Raw genomic sequence first — 17,895 nt, 5'->3', positions numbered from 1 at the left:
TTTGGAAATCCCCACACAGCAATAAATAATGATTGTTCCTTAACTGAACTATGTAGAATGAGGGAAAAGATTGAAATTGGAGACAATTTACACATCGGATCTTTAATCTGATTCGTTATGGCATGTTCCCTGTCTTTCCGGTCACTCCGCCCACTTGCCTCACATCGCCAACTATCCCAGCATTCCTTGCGGATGCGAAAACTCAGCTACCATTGAAAATGGAGGTGGTTACAAAGTCATTTCTTGTCAGATGTTTATCTTGACCCTGACCCTGATGCTGGTTCTCACTGAATCCGGCGAGGATGCCTGCCCAAACTATCCGTTTAATGGGCGGTAATATGCAGATAGTTTTGGCGAGTTCCATCGGATACATGCCTCTATGGAATCAATACGAACAAGTGATGAAGATGGGCGCTCCTTATAATCTCAGATTAAAAATCCCAATGGGAAAACTAAATGTTCTTCTGGCACCATGTGGTTGCTAAAGTGTTTCTCTATTTTTTAAAAAGTAGCCTACATTTAGGATATAATTCTCTCATGTGGGGCTGGAAATAATCATAATCCTACATTCTTAATGTGACAATAAAGATTACAAGTTTAGACTGATACATGAGAAGCACATAAAAATTGAATATTTAGGAGATTCTATTTAATATTACCATATGCGTCGATTTTATTAAAATTATTTTCAAATTTTTATATTGGTGATGTTTCAAGGACACAAAAGTAACACTTTTAAGGATTTATTTCCCCTTGTATAATCTGTTAATCATTTAAAGTATATTAGATGCAGTTACATGGATTTGCCACTTTCTATGAAAACCCTAAATAAAGGTTGCCAAAAGAAAAAGAAAAAAAATTAACAAAAGAAGCTAACTTTTTTCTGTGTATTTTGATGTCAAGAACTGTGCCATCTCCTTTATGATTTGTATTTAAAAACAAACGAAAATATTAATTTATCAATGTATTCTTTATTTATTGACAAATCATTTGACCTTGTCAGAAACTTCTAGATTCCAGGAAGTATGTCAGCTAGATTAAATTACACCCATGCATATTGCCTGTTCTTGTACACCTTTGTGACACCTGCCCATTCCAGGCCACATTAGTCACATGAAGCGGAAAACGAATAGGACATTTTCTCAGGAACAGGATTTAAGGATTCAAAGATGCATCACAGTCTCCAAGCTCCATTCTTGGGACAGGAAACCAAGTAGTTGAACCAGTAGTTCAAGGAGGGTACAGTACGGTCATCTCTTCAGTCCGTGATTCCGTTGTGCAAACATCAACACTAAAGGAAAAAAAAGAACAGTTGCAATTTGTAATGAGCCATATTTCATTAAGTTGAACACTTTAGCTAATAAAACTGCTTTCCTGTAGAACATTTTTGACCTTTGAACATGTCCTAACAATTATCATATTTCTACTGTCAAGCGCACAGCTTGAAATCTTGAATCATAACAGTAGTAATATTGATTTTGCAGCATACCCCTGGCTTCCTTCAAAGCAAAACCACTGGGAATTCTACATGATACCTTCATCCTATGCAGTCATATTAACGATAATCACATAACCCAGATTTATGTAAAATACATTAACTAATTTGCAGCCCGTTGTTGTATTACAAAAGGTACAATTAGTAGATGGTTACAGCCGTACAAAAAAGGGATAATGGCAAGCGAACGGCGTCCAGCGGATCAGACACCTTTTGTGCAATTGCGCAATAACAGTATTCACCAAAAGACATGTTGCATCAAGAGTTTTAGAACAAATGTTCTAGAAAAAAGCGCATACTTTTCGCCTTGCTACATCGCACTCCATTTCTATTGTATTACCTGTAGGGTATCCATTAAGAACAACTTTTTGTTCTTCTGCGTTTTATCTCGCTGTTATGATATTTTTCTGCAATTTTCCGCTCATGCCCAGCAGGGGAATGGCGATTGGTGTTCAGTTCAATCTCCCTTTTTGTTCTTCCTTTCCCTCGTGCATGACACGAGTATTCATTCATATTGTAGTACTCATACCGATCATAGTGTTGCTCTTCGAAAAATGCCAATGTCTCAATTTCTGTTGCCATGTTTTCAGAAATAAAAACAGCCTAAACTAGCCTAAACGAACAGTCTCAGCTTTCACTGTATGTAAACAAATACTAGCCACTCCTTAAAGGCGCAGAAGTCACATGTTCGTTTTTTCATAAATAGTGCCGTTTGATTAGCTGAAAATAGGGCGAGATGTGGCTGAGTATTCTGGGCTTGTGTTGTTGCGTTGTGTCTGCGAAGATACACGGATATTTATGAACTATTGACGGGCGAATTCTGTATGCACAGCGAATGGGTTGAGCCGTAATGATGAATTAACGACCAATGCATTAATGCTATTTTACACACCACGGCGCATATCATGATTGTAAATATGAGCATAAATCTCAAAAAGCAACACATTACTTTTTGGTTTATGTTGCTTTGTTTTTAATCCACTTTGACAACACGAAGTGAACACATGACAGTGGACTTGTTTTGTCTGGAAATAATACCGTTTGTGAAGCAGATTCCTGTTTAATGGCTGTCCTCATGGTGAGTTTTTGAAATGCCGGAGGCAGTGTACAGCTGGGAGGTGAGAGGAGAAGTTTGAAATGAAAGCTGCAGATGGCTCCCACATTGGGCAGCAAGGGCCTCTTAAGGCCTTGTCTAGTAATTACACACAGAAAATACATTGTGGTTACTTCAAATGCAATGACGTTAAACACATTCTTTCAAAGGTAAAAATTTGCCATTTAATTCCAAATGCAAAAAACAAAGCACCATGGCAGACCTGCACCATGCCCAAGAAAGAAAATTTCTTTATGAGCACAAGAAGGAATGAAAATGAAAAATATGGGTTTCTGTAGTGTTTATGTCAAAGAATATTTGGTCAAGTTATTATTCTATGTATATAGGTATGAAACCATGCTAAATATTATTTTTGCTGAAGATTCTCTTTTTATCACATCAGTACTCTGCTGTCAAATCTACACTGCCATCCAGTGGTATTGCAGTAGTACAGCTCCACAATGCTCCCAGCTTCTGTTGCTTTTACCTGGTCTTACCACTGTCTCAGATCTGGAAACACCATGACTTAAATACACAAATACTCTGTTCAATATTGATTTATTCTCACCAGTTCATACCATTATGCTGAATTCTTAGGATGACTAACATGCATTACAGTATTATGACAGATTTTAACAATGACTATCCATCTGTAAAAGGTTCAAATATGTTACATGCAGATTGAAAGAAGCATTCTTTGAGGTACCCTGTACTTAAAAAGTGGTGTGTCTTGTTTCCATTTCTGATTGTGCAACTTCTAAAACAATACTTGCATGGGTCTAGTATGCTTGAAGATGCTTTATTGACTTTAAATTCACTTTGTTAAATGCAATTCTATTATAATTATTGAAGTTGGAAAGCTTCTAGATATTAATCCTGAGCATTTCACCGATAATTTCACGCACTGCTTTTCTGTAAATTTCAGGAAAAACCGATAAGCTTTTGTTTCTTTTCACCAGCCACGACCTAACATCCAAGTATGGAAAATTGTCCTTAGAAAGTCATTAGGTATTCATTATATCAATACTCAACTTGGAAAAAGTGTTTTCCAAATAGTGTTATTAAATAAACCATGCAGTATCAGACTAAAAAGAGTAGCTATGTTGGTTCACCGGTGTTTTGCAATGTTTCTTTGCCTGGAGGAAAAGCCACACAAAATGAAGCCATTATGTTGACAGCACATCACAACATCTGGGTGAGCCATTGCTTGAGCGTAATTGGATGCAATGTAAATGCTGTTTAAAAAGTTGCATACGTTGCTCCGCTAAAGAACAGCATCTGCTAAATGCCTGTAATGTAATGTCTGGCACATATGATTAAAATATGAAGTGCAATACAGTGGTAAAACTGTGACTGCGTTTGATTTCACTTCTCCTTGTGTGTTGTGCACAATGCTATTAAAATGGCAAAAGCTGTGGCCATCATCTTTTGGCACATAATCAATGGAAAAATGAAGGCGTCTGGTGACAGAGTTGCTTTAAAGAAGCATGCAGCTTTATACCAGAGCCAACCGTCTAAGTCGTGTGTCCAGCTATAGAGTGCGGGCTGATGATATTCTGACCGTTTTAAGAAATGTGGGTGCTTTTTATATGTTAGAAATGATAAGGGGAGATGTTTTGGCCAAATGTCTTTTGTCCTGATCTGAAATAGGGGTCAGTGCACACTTTTGTGCTTTACCTGACAAAGCCCTACCTCCCAAAATCTTTCCTTTGTTTCCAGAAAAACACTTTTGGCCATTAAACTGTGTACTCCTGGGTTAAAATATGTAATTTGACAAATCATGTCCTCACAGGATATAGGATTTATAGAATGAAAAAAGTAATTCAATCAATCCAGTATGCCTGGAGAATCGTTATGTTTCATTGATGAAAGGCAGCAATGAAGTATCATGCCTGTTTTAGATGTAACAGGACTAGTTGCATTATTATTATTATTCATATTAATAAATAAAAAATGCTACTTGGATACATTAAAGCAATATACAAGCTACAGATTAATCGATTTATATTCTCTGAAAAGTAGTGGAGCTGTGTCACAACCTCTGCTCCAGAGACCAGCAGCCTATTAGGCTCCGTTCCAGCTCCGGGTCAGTGTGAAAGTCTATTATCTAGCTCCGCGTTTCACAGAAGGCTTGGTCAGCTCATGTAGACAAGAAAAGTCGAACAGGGTGACACGCCCCTGGCGGTGTGGCACGTCGTACGCTATTCCACGTCGCAGCTCCCCGGAGCCCCAATGGTAGGCGGCTGCGTGTGCAAGCAAGGCCGTAGAAAGATGGCGGCGCCCGTCCTGAGAGTGTCTACCCCTCGATGGGAAAGAATAGCCCGGCTGCTTGTCTGCCTGTTGGGCATCCTGCTCTCACTTTATGCCTTTCATGTGGAAAGCGAGAAGGCGAGGGACCCGAATTACAAGGCAATGTGCGACGTGAGCAACTCAATGAGTTGCTCTAAAGTGTTCTCCTCCAGGTAATTTGAATTCAGTACAACGGCGGTGATTGTTGGTAGTGCGAGTTCAGATGAGCGACTGAATGAGATTTGGAGGGGGGTCTGGTGGCATCATTCCCCTGTCAAAATTATTTCGTTCATATTGATGTTGCCCCATTGGTGTTGCTCTCATTATATGGTAGTTAGTTCTGAAATCTTGTAACGTGTACAATGCACGACTCGTATTTCAGATCACTGTGTTTGATTTATTGTAGCTAGCTAGCTGGTTAGCAAGACAGAATAGCTAGCTTGCAAGCTAGCAAGCAATTCAGCTACATAATGCCTAGCATTGTTCAAAGGCCACCCTGAAATGTGGTTATCATGGCGATATTAGTTCATAATGATCCACCAGTGGAGCTATCGATAGCTGGATAACGTTACTTCACAAAACCCACTGTTTTTGTTTTAGGTTCGCTTAAATGTAGCTAGCTAGCTGGTTAGCTGGAGAGAATGGATTGACAGCCAACTAGCGTGAAGCTAAAGAGCTAGCAATAAAGCAGCCCATATATGTGGGCATGTTCTGCATTAATGGATTAACACAGTGTGTTTGTCGTCATTTAAAAAAACTAAAGGTAGGTTTTAGACTGTGAGCAGCTAGATTAATGGATAGTTACAACGTCAGAATGGATGGATACCCTGTAATCAACGTTATCGATAGTTCTTTTAGTGCTATTCGCATTGACTGGAGACAGTCATTGCTTAGGCATTCTTCAGTAATACGAATATTTGGAATAGCTGGACACGTACTGTGTGTGTGTGTGTGTGTGTGTGTGTGTGTATATATATATATATATGTGTGTGTGTGTGTGTGTGTGTGTGTTATACACACTCACCCACACAGGTTTTGCATGAGTTGTACTTTATGCATTTTAGATAGCTATACATTTGCGTATTATTTTATCTTTATTGACTGCTAAATTCAATAGTATACTCAGAGTTTAGAGTAGTTGTTTTCAAACTCGTATCACTGTATATATTCGTTTTTATCACAGCCCATACGGTGATCATTTAAAATTTCTCATAACTAGTAACTTGAAATTTTATCCAGGATGAATAGTCTTAGAACTGCAATATATTTCCGTAGATTAATATGCTGTAGTTTGAAACAGTCGTGCAGGGTTAGTTTGTGCCTCAGAAATGCAGTTTATTCTAAGTGATTGATCATGGGCTTACATGTTGCCTTAGGGCAGTTGAAAGATCTCCTGGAATTAAATGACGAGGATGGGATGAAAAAGACTATACTAGCTAACCAATAACAAGTTAGATGCTGGAGCAAGACTGTGTAAAAAAGAATGATCTGTTATCCCCTGCGTATTTTTGTTGTGTGGATAGTTTGAGAATTCAGCATGCTTATTTATGTGTCAGCTAAGTAAAACATTTCGCATTCATGCATATTGGGTGCCTGAATATGTCTTGGGTTGATAATAATAGATATTGGGTTTGTTTCATAGTTCAGGTACAGGGCTACTTTCTCTCATTAGTCAGGAGTCATATGGTGCAGTTCCCAAGGCAAATCCTAGACTAGGCAACTGCCATTGGTTTGTTGAGTAAACTTTGCGGAACGGGGAGACTTTGCTTGTGGGCTGCATGCAGTCGAATCCTGGACTGGCCGACAGGCTCTCTTGCGTTACGTTCGACACTCACCCCCCAGGGAACGAGAAAGAGGAAGAGCACGTGTGGTGTGGGAGTCATGCAAACCGTGGCGCTGGCGGAAACGGTTTCATAAGCACCCTCAGCTCAGGGAAGGCTGTCATGTGACGGCAGCCTCGAATCGTAGGTAAAAAATAAATGGTCTTATTTCCACAATTCGTGGCGCGGCCCCGGGCTAGGGGAGAAATCCCATATAGTTTCATTACACAAAACGGGGTTTTGCTGATGCGGTGGGGAACTGCGTAGGGGAAATTTTGGCACCCTTAAACCAAAAATAATTTGCATTATAAATCACTGTCATTAACTCTCCTTACACCTGGTGGCGCATGACATGCAAAGGTCATATACAAATCTGTTCAAGCCCCAAAGAACTGACAGGCCATTTCATTATCAGAACTGAACCCGAGGACCGAAGAAAGGTTTGCTCTTTGACTGCATGCCATATTGATCCAGAGTGATCGCCCTGCTTATCCACATAAGCGCAAGGGTTTATTTTCAGTCAGGTTTTCTCCTTGCTTGCCCATGACTGCATAGTCAGAATTATATGAACGTAAATCTTTGTATTTTTTATTAAATATTTTCCTGCAAAATATCAAGGACTGATGGATGGCTTTTAATACCATTTGTATGATGCTTATTGTATATCGCCAAGTGCTTCTTTGCAACTCTGTTCAGGCATTTGCTAATTCATTGTTTGAAACCAAAATGATAACTTCGCTGTCAGGAGAAACCCCCATGAGTGATGGAGTGAAGTACTGAATAGCTTATGGTGCAAGAGCAACAAGTTGAACGTCTATTCAGCTGTTCAGGGACATGCCCTGAAATGATGCCGTTTTCATTTCACTCATTTTTGTTTCGTCGCAATTAAGATTTACCAAACATTTCAGTTATGATTTCTTGAGGTCTGTAGCTGTGACATTTGTGGGTTAACGCAATGCGTGCCTGTGGTAGGAATGCATGCAGTGAATGTCTTCATGGTGTCTGAAGAGCCGTAATGACCTTCAGCACATCATATGGCGTAGAACTTGGGGGGGGGGGATTATCAATTAAATCTTGAGAACATTTTCCCGAAATGCCCAGTTGTGATTGGAGATTTCTCCAGTTGCTGAAGCACCTCTGGAAGTTTGCACAGTAAACTTATGGATTATTTTGAAGTGTTACACATTATTTTGAACCCTCACTCTGGCTTGATGGTTGGGCTGAGTCACTCGTTTATATATAGATATTATCATGTTATTTTATTCAATGGTTTTTGGAGTTTTACAGAAAGCTATTTTCCTATTTGTATACAGTACTGTGCTTTTGCTATGCAAGTTCTGTAAATCCTTTGCTTGAATTTTTTGCTTTTGTTAACTGTACCAGAAAGGGCCTTGCAGGTTGAAGCATTGTTAGCATTTAAACATAGCATTTTTGGAAGCAATTAATTCAGTGCAGGCATCTTCTTCTTTGTTACCCCTTACCACTGCATGTAATACATCTTCTTTAATTATGTCAGTCTCTGTGCTACTGTATTACCGGTGGCCTCAGACAAAAAGAAGTATATGTCTGTCTGAGTCTGCATGACCACTGACAGGGCAGTGTGTGCTGGTGCTCGAGTTTGGCTGAGCATATTACTGTGGCAGAGAGCAAGGCCTTCAAAACAGGCTGCATGTTGTCACAGCACTAGGCTTACTTAAGGTCTCTCCGCAAAGTTAATAATCTTCATTACACAGCAAATATACTGCAGGCTAAAGCGATTTTGGCTAGCCCAAACAAGGAGACCGAGTTTGCCGTAGACAACCATGTGCTTTATTCTAATTTGGGACAAGAGAAGCAACTTTGGTCTCTGTGGATGGTAAAATTTTTTTTCAAACTTCACATTTTCCAAGAGAACTAATGAGGGACCCTCATCTTAGCTTTTTAGTGGAGAGCAGCGCCCACTGAGACTGGAATTATTCATGACCAAAGTTATTGTTGTTATGAATAGTTTTATCCAGTCTATATTTGGAGCAGAGCTGTGTGGGGGTCATATTTCCTTGCAGAAAAGGAAAGTTCCCAGTGAAAAGGCCAGTGATAAGGGGACCATAACTGCCCTCAGGCCGAGTTGCCATCAGTATGGACATTTTATTTATTCTGTTTTGTCAGTTGAATGTATTCTGTGCATTTTAGACCAGTACTGTACTTGCATAACTTGCATTTGCATTTAGGCATATAGCAGAAGTACTTTAATGCAATATTGAAAAACTGTCTACTAAAATTAGTTGTACTAATTTTCCTTTTGTGTTACATCTTCAATTCCCAGTTCTGATCCTTTGAACTGGCTTCTTTTTAAAAAGAGTTAAAAAAAAAAATAAAATAAATAAAAGTAAGATTTCTAATATATTCAGTGTATTATTATGTTCTATATTCGTCAACACACTGCACTACCTTTCTGTCTTTTTCAGGTGGGGTCGAGGGTTTGGACTGTTGGGCTCAATCTTTGGTAAAGACAGTGCAATGAACCAGCCAAACAGCGTCTATGGAATTTTCTTTTATGCATTTCAGCTGTTACTAGGTAAGTTTTGGTTTGTCATGCAGTGAGCACCTGCAAAAAAAGTTAAACATTATAAAAACTCATATTTTTCTTTTGAATATTGTAAGCAATGGGGTTGTCTTACTTGTCAGGTGAGTAAACACGAATATTCTAGATTGGGTGTGTGAGTGGAATGGTTTCTTCTTTTTGGTTTCTGTGAGGCCCTGCCCTGAAATCATGTGCAGTGTGGCTTGTGACCTCACACGGATATTCCATGTTTAAAAAGGCATTTGTATAATTTTCTTTAAACACATTCAATGTGCCTATTTCTGCAAACAGCAAATTTCTGCTTTTCTTTGTGGACCTGTTACTGTGTGTGTGTGTGTGTGTGTGTGTGTGTGCATGTTTATGTGCGTGTGTTTGTGTGTGCGTGTGTGCACGTGTATACATGTGTGTGTGTGCGTGTGTGTGTGTTTGCGTGTGCGCATGTGCGCGTGTGTGTGTGTGTGTGTGTGTTTTTATGGGGGGGATGAAACATGAGCCAAAGAAATGTGAAGTCCGATTAGCCTGTTGACACAGCTCGTCTGAAGTAAGCTTTCTTCTTTCAGGAGAACAGGACAGACGCTTGCTTAGAGTCAAGAATTAACTCAAGTGGCCAGAGTTGAGAAGAGCTTTACTATTTTGGCATACATTGTCGGTTTCTTTAGCAGTGTACATCTGTAAAGGAACTGAGATACTAGGGAAGCATTTACAATTAAATTTCAATTAAAACAATTTCCAGCTATGAACCTGAAGGATTTTTCCTCCCCAAAATGCATGTATTTTCACCTAATTAAACAGCTTGGTTTTAAAACATTGTTTAAAAAAACTTTCCCTATTCTTCGGTCCTAAATTTAGAATGCCCAATTGCAACAGCTAGACATTTTATTGCTGCAGCTATGCTCCAAAATGCATACAGCCAGCTATCGTCACTATTTACTCTGTGGATCCGCAGCTGACCTGTGCATCCATTGGATGGAAAGATAGCACACTTTACACAGCTGCCACAGTCAGACCGCTGGTATCTGATTATGAGAGTTGCTATTATGTGCTAGCCTCACTTGGCACTGTGGCTGAAGGTATGTGTTCTTGAGGGCCTCCCCGCCACTGTCAGGATTAAATTCCCAGATCATAGGGTGCACCACTGCACCCAGAGCCGCCAGTTTAGCTAGGTGCAGCACTCTCGGCCGATGTGTCCAGAGTGACAGGAGCCATGAGTTTCAGTCGGCCAGGCCGAGTTTCAGTCGGCCAGGCCGAGTTACAGTTGGCCAATACAAGTTACTGTTGGCCAAGCCGTGTTACAGTTGGCCAATACGAGTTACAGTTGGCCAATACAAGTTACAGTCGGCCAAGCCGTGTTACAGTTGGCCAATACAAGTTACAGTCGGGCAGGCCGAGTTACAGTTGGCCAATACAAGTTACAGTTGGCCAATACGAGTTACAGTCAGCCAGGCTGAGTTAGTCGGCCACGGTTCCTTGCACTGCAGCTGCAATAGTTCGTTCAGGTGGTTGCCCACAGATTGCTGCTTGTGGTCGGTTAGAGATGCTCCTCTCCACTGATCAGCGTTAGACATCCTGTAGTACTCTGTGGTCTATAATGTGGAAAATATTCAGTGGGTGGTAGGTTAGTGCTTTGGATTAATGCATGTTTATGCTGTATTCTTGCACTGGCATGGATAACTTAGTGGGGATGCAAGAGGCACAATTAGGGGCAAAAAATAGGAAAAGTATATCAGGGGTAGACATGCGCAACTAGGCTATATATTGGGTATGCACTTGATATGCTACTTGACAATCATGAAAAGTAGTTAAAAGTACACTTGACTGTCAGACATACTTCTAAGTAAATATACAAAATACATAAAACCTATGGAGACTTGTTAACATAGCCCCTTAAAAGGCTGTCTCGTGGCGTAGCCTGTAGAGCACTATCCACATGCTCATTGCGAGCCGCGACGTTGGCGGCTCGAGTCCGACCACGTGACATTTGTCGCACGTCTCTCCCTCTCTCTTCCCCTGTTCTTCCTGTCTCTCTACATTGTTCTGTCTAATAAAGCTGAAAAAAGCCCAAAAAAAAAAAAAGAGACCTATTTGAGGTGAACGGAAGATGCTGTTTTGGCCCAGGGCAAAAATAAAAGCTCATATTCTTCTTTCAGCTGCGGTCATATTCATTTAACCAACGCATTTCAAGGGCCGTGCACATCCAGAACAAGCTCTTCTTTGTTTTGACTTTGTTATGCTACTTAACAGAATCTCTGGATGGTAGGCAATGTGTGTCTCTGTGAACCCCTTCATCACCAGAACCTTTCAAAAGAGTCGCGGGACTATGGAACTCTCTGGGTGTTGGCTTTGCGACTTGGTTTCAGACTGATTTCCTCATCTTTGGAATGCTACAGTTATGCGAGGCAGTTCCAGTCAGTTCTGTGGATGAAAACCTTGCACTCTTGCACGTGCCCAAGGGTTTTCGCTTCTGAAACCCATATCAGCTGGTACAGCAAGTGGGTGTTACACGCTCTCTTTAAATAGGCACGGTGTCACATGATAGGGTACGCATTAGAGGCATGGAGCCATTGTTATTATGAGCCATTTATGTGTCCATTTAATATTGCACTGCATAAAATAACTATTGAATTAGGTTAACCATAAAAAAAATAAAAAAGAGAGTACAGGAGTGGGCAGGCTTTATTAACTTAATATTGGGCTCTTTATTTATGCATGGTCTATGGAAGGAGGAAACCTAATTGGACAGTTTTAGGAACGTTTAGGAAATCCTGCCTGGATGGACGTTTTCTGTCCCAAAAGGACTTGTCCAGGGAAAAGAAGGAGATCTGGCCAGCCTAACGGAATAACTCTTCCTACAATGGACTGGTGTTAAAAGTTACATTTGCCTATGATTGAAGTAGATCCCTACTTGCGTGTTTATTTTTGGTTTTCTGGAATAAGGAAAGAGTCCAGTATTTGTCACCGTATGGCTAGTCCACTCACCTTCCTTTCACGATTGGTATATTGACTTCCAACATCTTCCCACAGGCTGAATAAATTAATTGGTGCCCAACAAAAGGCCTTTGAAATGTATTAGCCTCACTATGATAGCATAATTTGGAAAAAGGAAATGTGAACCAGGTGAAATGAGGTGCAAGAAACATTATCGTGGTCCTCACTGAAGTGGTTTAATGAAGAAAACAAGAAAATTGAAGGGATAGCATTTAAAATTAAATGGGGCTGTCAAAAGCTGACGTGATAACTTGGTTGCTTGCTCTGTGTATGGCTTGCTTTAGGATCTCTTCAGCTTCCCCTGCAGTGCCATTCAGTAGACTTGGTGATCTCACGTTTTGCTGCGTCGATCAATTTAGCAGTTCAGATTGCCCGTGCCCGTGCCCAGGCTCACATTTCAGTGTCTCTGAATAAAATTTGGAGCCGACAGATAAGGGCCTTTCACAGAACAAATTGGGAATCCCGCTGCCAAAGAGCGCATCATTAATCCAGTGTTCCGGCTGCTTCTCTGCGCACCAAATTTGTAACCGTGACTTCCTGACTGCGCCCCTCCCAGCCCCACCGCTTTTTGAAATTTCAGCACTTTGAACCGAGCCTGCGCAGCATCAAAGGCTTGCCCTATTTCCAGAATGCCAGGCCTTTAAGCGACCATTCACATCTGGCTCTGCGTTGGGCTGTGGGGTGCTTCACGCCAGCGGGTTTCGGAAAAGGTCACGCTCCTCCTCTCAAGCAAAAGTGCGATGGCCAAAGACAGTAGGGTATGGTTTGAGGTGCGGTAATGGACCCCTCGCTAAACGGAAGAGTCCGTCTTGACAGTCGTTGCACACCCCTCCCTCGGTCTGCTGCTGCAGGACGAGCCCGGACATTTAAAGGTCAGGCGAGCACCGCGCAGACCCGGTCGCGTGCGTTACTGCGTTCACGTTTGTAATGGATGGCGCGAATGCTCGTGAACTTGAAGCGTAAAAATGTCACCAAGCAAGTGGCGTGAGGTGTTGTGATTCGTCTCATGGTCCTGTTCTCGTGGCCTTCTCAGACCTCTGTGGTAGAGTAAGTGAAATATGTTTTTAAAAAATACAGTTATTAAACACTTTCTAATTTGAATGTCTGAAAGGGCTTGTGCTCTGAAAGCTGAGGCTCATTCTGGCCTGTCATTAGATAACAGAAAAATGTGTTATTTAATGTATTTATGGAACCATGGCCTGTAATTAGTTTTTCTTGGGATGAACATCCCTTCACACAGGGAACATGAAACATTAAAAGTTCACGAAGGTATTTGAAAATATTGATCCGGGACATTTCAAAAAGGATCTAAATTGGAATGGATGAAAGAAGTAGATAAATAGATAAATAAATACTTATCTTTCACAGTAGTACCGCATTTAGCCATGTTCAGTAGCACTGCCCTGAGCGCTGGCGATACTGTCTGTAGTGGTGCTGCGTGTCCCTCTTCTTTGTGTGGTACCTTGTCCTGACCTCTGTGCCTTTGCAGGAATGACCGTCAGCGCAATGGCAGCACTGATCCTCATGACCACGTCCATTGCGTCAGTCGTGGGGTCGCTGTACCTCGGCTACATCCTCTACTTCGTCTTGAAGGACTTCTGCCTCGTCTGCATCACCACGTATGCACTGAACTTCATCCTGTTTGTCCTCAACTACAAGCGACTGGTTTACTTGAATGAAGCTTGGAAGCAGCAACTCCAAGCTAAGCAAGACTAAACAAAAGCAAAAGAGGTAAAATGAAAGTAAAACAAAACAACAACAAACAAAAAAAGAAATGTGACCTCTGAACTTTTGACTCGCCATCAGGAGACCTTGCTTCCAAACAATGTTTATTCTGCAGATTAAAAAAAATCTAAACGATAAAAAATGCCACCACTTTGGGGACAGAGATCACAAGTACCGTGCATACAAAGGAAGGATTTAAAGAAACATAAAATGAACTTTTTTTTTTCCTTTTATTTTTGTGTTTTTCTGTTTTGTTCCCCAGTATGTTCTTTCATAAGGGATGGGCTTTTTGGAAAAAAAAAAAAAACAACAAAAATGAATAAAGTGAGCAAGCACTGATGAAGTTTGACTGGAGGACATCTTACCATTGAAGAAGGAAATTTGAAAGATGAGAACGGGACTTGAAAGGTTTATACTTGAAACGGATAGGAAAAATGAGTTCATGTTGATCTCAGCTTTACGTAAATCTAAAGGATCTGAATTGTGGGGATTAAAAAAATGCATGATCATGGAGTTATTTCATAATTCACAATTGTGATTCCCTGAAAAGAGATCAAATGGAATAACACCATAATTTTTTTTGTTTACAGAAAGTTGTGAAGAGGACCACTAATATAAAATATGGGAGAATGTGTATTTTTTTTGCAATTTTGTAAATAGCGGCTTAGCAATATTCCAAGCTAGATTGTGTTTTAGTCTTTGAAACAGACGTTAAAAATATACAGATTTTTGAGTCCTCTGGATGAATATTACCAGAATGTATTTGCAGTTGGTGTGCAACCATCTTAATTTCTGAAATCAAAGCAAGGAACACGGCATGCTATTTTGAGTTGTATGGACGATTGATGCCCACTGACCAATCTCAGCTGTCTGTCCTCAGAAGTCAGTGGAGTAAAAAAAAAAAGAAGCTTGTTTTAGTCCTCCTTCAGACTTCAGATGTTGACCAGAGGAACTTCCAGTTTGGCACCTTTCTTTTGGAATCAATACACGTGTAAAGCATTCCTGACATCATACCTGGAGAGGAACACAGGTCATAGTGTGCAAGTACAAATCTATGACTTCCTGTTGAAGTTAAGTAGACTTACTGGGGAAAAAAAGTGTGGTAATTTTCATAGTATTCAAGTTTTCAGGCAGTTGAACAGTTTATGGAATAATTAATCCAAGGCCAAAAAATTAGAAGTTCACTTTCTTTCGTAAGATGCTGTTGCTGTGATTTCATTATTTCCCCCATCTTTCCTTATTCCTCCCTATTTGGAATTCCCGGTCACAATTTTAAGTCCGACATTGGTCCAACATCCTCTGTTAGTACTGGTGAAGGCACTCCTGGCACAGCTGGTGCAGACTTGCTAGCGTGCGATAAGGCGAGGATAACCTGCTGACTGAAACCCTACCTCCCTGAGAGACGACTTTGCTGCCCCATGGGGCTGCTGACCACTGTAGGCACTGGCAGAGTCAGGGTATGATTCCAGACCATGGGATGCATCACTGTACTGAAGTCAAGTGCTTTAGTAGAATACGCCACCCAACAGCCCTGTTTGTTTGGTCACCGACACCCTTATAGTCACTTTTAAATCTTGCACATTCTGCAACTGATTTGTCTGTTAGTACCTGCCGTACAGGCACAGCCAGAAAGCCTGGCTTATGCCCACAGCCTTCCATCCAACGCTTCATCCAGTACCCTGCATTGCCGCCCAACATGTATGATAAAACAACCTCATGTGACTGCCCATAAATTCTGTGAAATGGAGGAGAAACTTATGGACCCACAACTCATAAAATGTTTTTAAAATTGTGTATATTACAGTGAAGTTAAATTTTGTTTGGGGAGGCGGGGGGGGGGGGGGGTGGGGGGTGGTTGTCAGTTTTTGTCCATGCGTATGTACACATGCACTCTCCTTCCATGGGCTGGGCGATCATATTGGAGAGTTGAAGTTAATGTATATTGTTAATAAAAGGGGTACAGTATCTAGCTGGTGCTATTCACAGAGAACTTTGGCATGGTAAAAAAAACTGGCTTCTCAACAGGTTGTTTCAAGAAAGAATTTTAGTTTTCCATGCAGAGTTTTGACTTTTTAGAAGAGTTAATTCTGCATGATGAGAAGGAAGTGCTAAGCTTTTGCTTCATCCAAATGATGTACACACTGTGATCATGATAATAGATAAATAAACGTATAAAGTCAATCTGCTCAAAGCTCAAACTGATTATTAGGCTTGTATAATGAGGCAACAACTGTAAACTTACCTGTCATCGTCCTGCTTTTATTACCCAATAGTTTCAACTCCCTGTGCGTTAGTGAATGACTTCAGAAATCCCTTTTGAAAATATGCTTTCTCAAGCACATAGGGCTAGCAAGCTAAAATTCTGAAAAATGACATTATGGCATAGGTCTGGAATAACTTCACATCTTTTCATGATCACGCTCCATACAAATGTTATCTGTGCTGTGAATGGGACCTAGCATTCTTGAACTGGTTCTCAATAATAAAAAGCAAACCATAGAAAGTATACTAAAAAAACAAAACGGTTGACGCAAACATGTATGGTGGATCTTGTGAGTTGGTTGCCAACAATGCATTCTTGATGTCGATGATGCCCAAGCAATTTGTGCCATTATTTTATTTGCATAGCAGCAATTGTTAGCAAGAAGGCTGGTGGTAGCTACAGAGAATTCTCTCAAATACTGTGGGACTGTGTAATACTGATTGTGATAAAAAGGACATAAACCATTATGGTTTTAAGGTCAATGTTGAAATGTAAATGTTAATACAAGGTTACTGCTTTTTCAATGAGGTTATTTGTACTGGGTTGTCTTGCAGAAGAGGTGATGGGTTTAGTGGTGGAAAATGGTACAAAGTTATCTAATTGGTTCTTTTTCAAGCAGACAAACCAAAATGTGTAACAAATTTCCTGTAGGATTCACCTGGAAAAAGTCATACTGTTAAGACGAACAAATAAATGCAGCAAAATTTTGTATTTATTTAAATGTGTGGTAAAAGTATGGTATCGCTATTTTGCGAGAGAGGAATCCGGTTTACTGCAGGTGATTGGGGTCGCACCAGTGATACCACAGAATGTGCCTTCTGCACTGACTGGGCCCCGGACAGTCATTCCTTACGCAGCAGAAAATGGCCGCCGATAGTCCCGCCCACCCTTTTAAGGTGTAGTCCGATTACCCAAAATCCCCCAGCACCATGTAATTTGCTCCTAATGGATGTCGTTATAGAGTAGACCAATCAAACTGTCTCAAAAAAACAGTGGCTCCTGTAAAATTTTCTTTTTTTTTTTTTTTTTTTTGCTTTTAGTAGTAATCATGTCAATATTTTGTTTGTCTCAAACTCCAAGAATGTTTAAACTGACCTTTTTTTGTTGTGTCAACTGTGACTAAGTAAAGAGTTTATTTCTCTCCTAATGTTATAAGAAGGGGCATTTATGGTTAAATTTACTGTGCCCTTTAGCTGTGTAGACTTAACACTATAGGTTATTTTATTAGGAAAAAAACAACAAACAGGATTGGAGGTTGGGGATTCCATGTGTCAGCGTCAATTTTTTTTTTTTAAATCAGTTTTTGTGGAGGAAAACTGTTTTTAGGTTTTTGCTTCTGTATTTGCCAAATATGTTGTTCAAAATGCTGTATTTTCTTACATGGAAAAGTGTTACATGATGGGTAGGATGACACAAACACGAAAAACCAATTGATGAAATCCACCATTAGATTCTGTATATGACAAAATGTTGCGTGTGATGACAACGGTGAACATTAAAATCGTGTCATTGTCGTGTGGAAGTGGTCTACCATTAAAACATTCCCTCTGAAGCCACCATCTTCCTTTTCATTTTTGACTGTCTTCTTTACTCCTTTCCGTGGAGAAACATCCACTTAAATATGGCAGAAAGGTTGCTATTGCAGCCAAGCCTCGAACTCCGACA

At 40.4% G+C, this 17,895-nt stretch overlaps 1 protein-coding gene and 1 long non-coding RNA gene across 2 annotated transcripts; one reads left to right on the top strand and one right to left on the bottom strand.

Moving 5' to 3' along the window:
• Positions 1-951: 951 nt before the first annotated feature.
• LOC118236198 lies at positions 952-2,153 on the bottom strand. The gene is made up of 2 exons (XR_004767000.1): positions 1,836-2,153; positions 952-1,291 (listed from the first exon to the last, which is right to left on the bottom strand). It is a non-coding gene; the product is annotated as an uncharacterized LOC118236198 (long non-coding RNA).
• Positions 2,154-4,740: 2,587 nt separating this feature from the next.
• vkorc1l1 (vitamin K epoxide reductase complex, subunit 1-like 1) lies at positions 4,741-17,786 on the top strand. Its single transcript, XM_035433180.1, has 3 exons — positions 4,741-5,050; positions 9,142-9,251; positions 13,732-17,786. The coding sequence occupies exons 1-3, from the start codon at positions 4,821-4,823 to the stop codon at positions 13,956-13,958; spliced, it is 567 nt and encodes a 188-aa protein (XP_035289071.1). The 5' UTR covers positions 4,741-4,820; the 3' UTR covers positions 13,959-17,786.
• The last annotated feature ends 109 nt before the right edge of the window (positions 17,787-17,895 follow it).

Source organism: Anguilla anguilla, chromosome 9 (assembly GCF_013347855.1).
Source record: "Anguilla anguilla isolate fAngAng1 chromosome 9, fAngAng1.pri, whole genome shotgun sequence".
Classification (NCBI taxonomy): Eukaryota; Metazoa; Chordata; class Actinopteri; order Anguilliformes; family Anguillidae; genus Anguilla; species Anguilla anguilla.
Note: the sequence above shows the minus strand (reverse complement) of the source record. Positions and strands in the feature narration are given on the sequence as shown.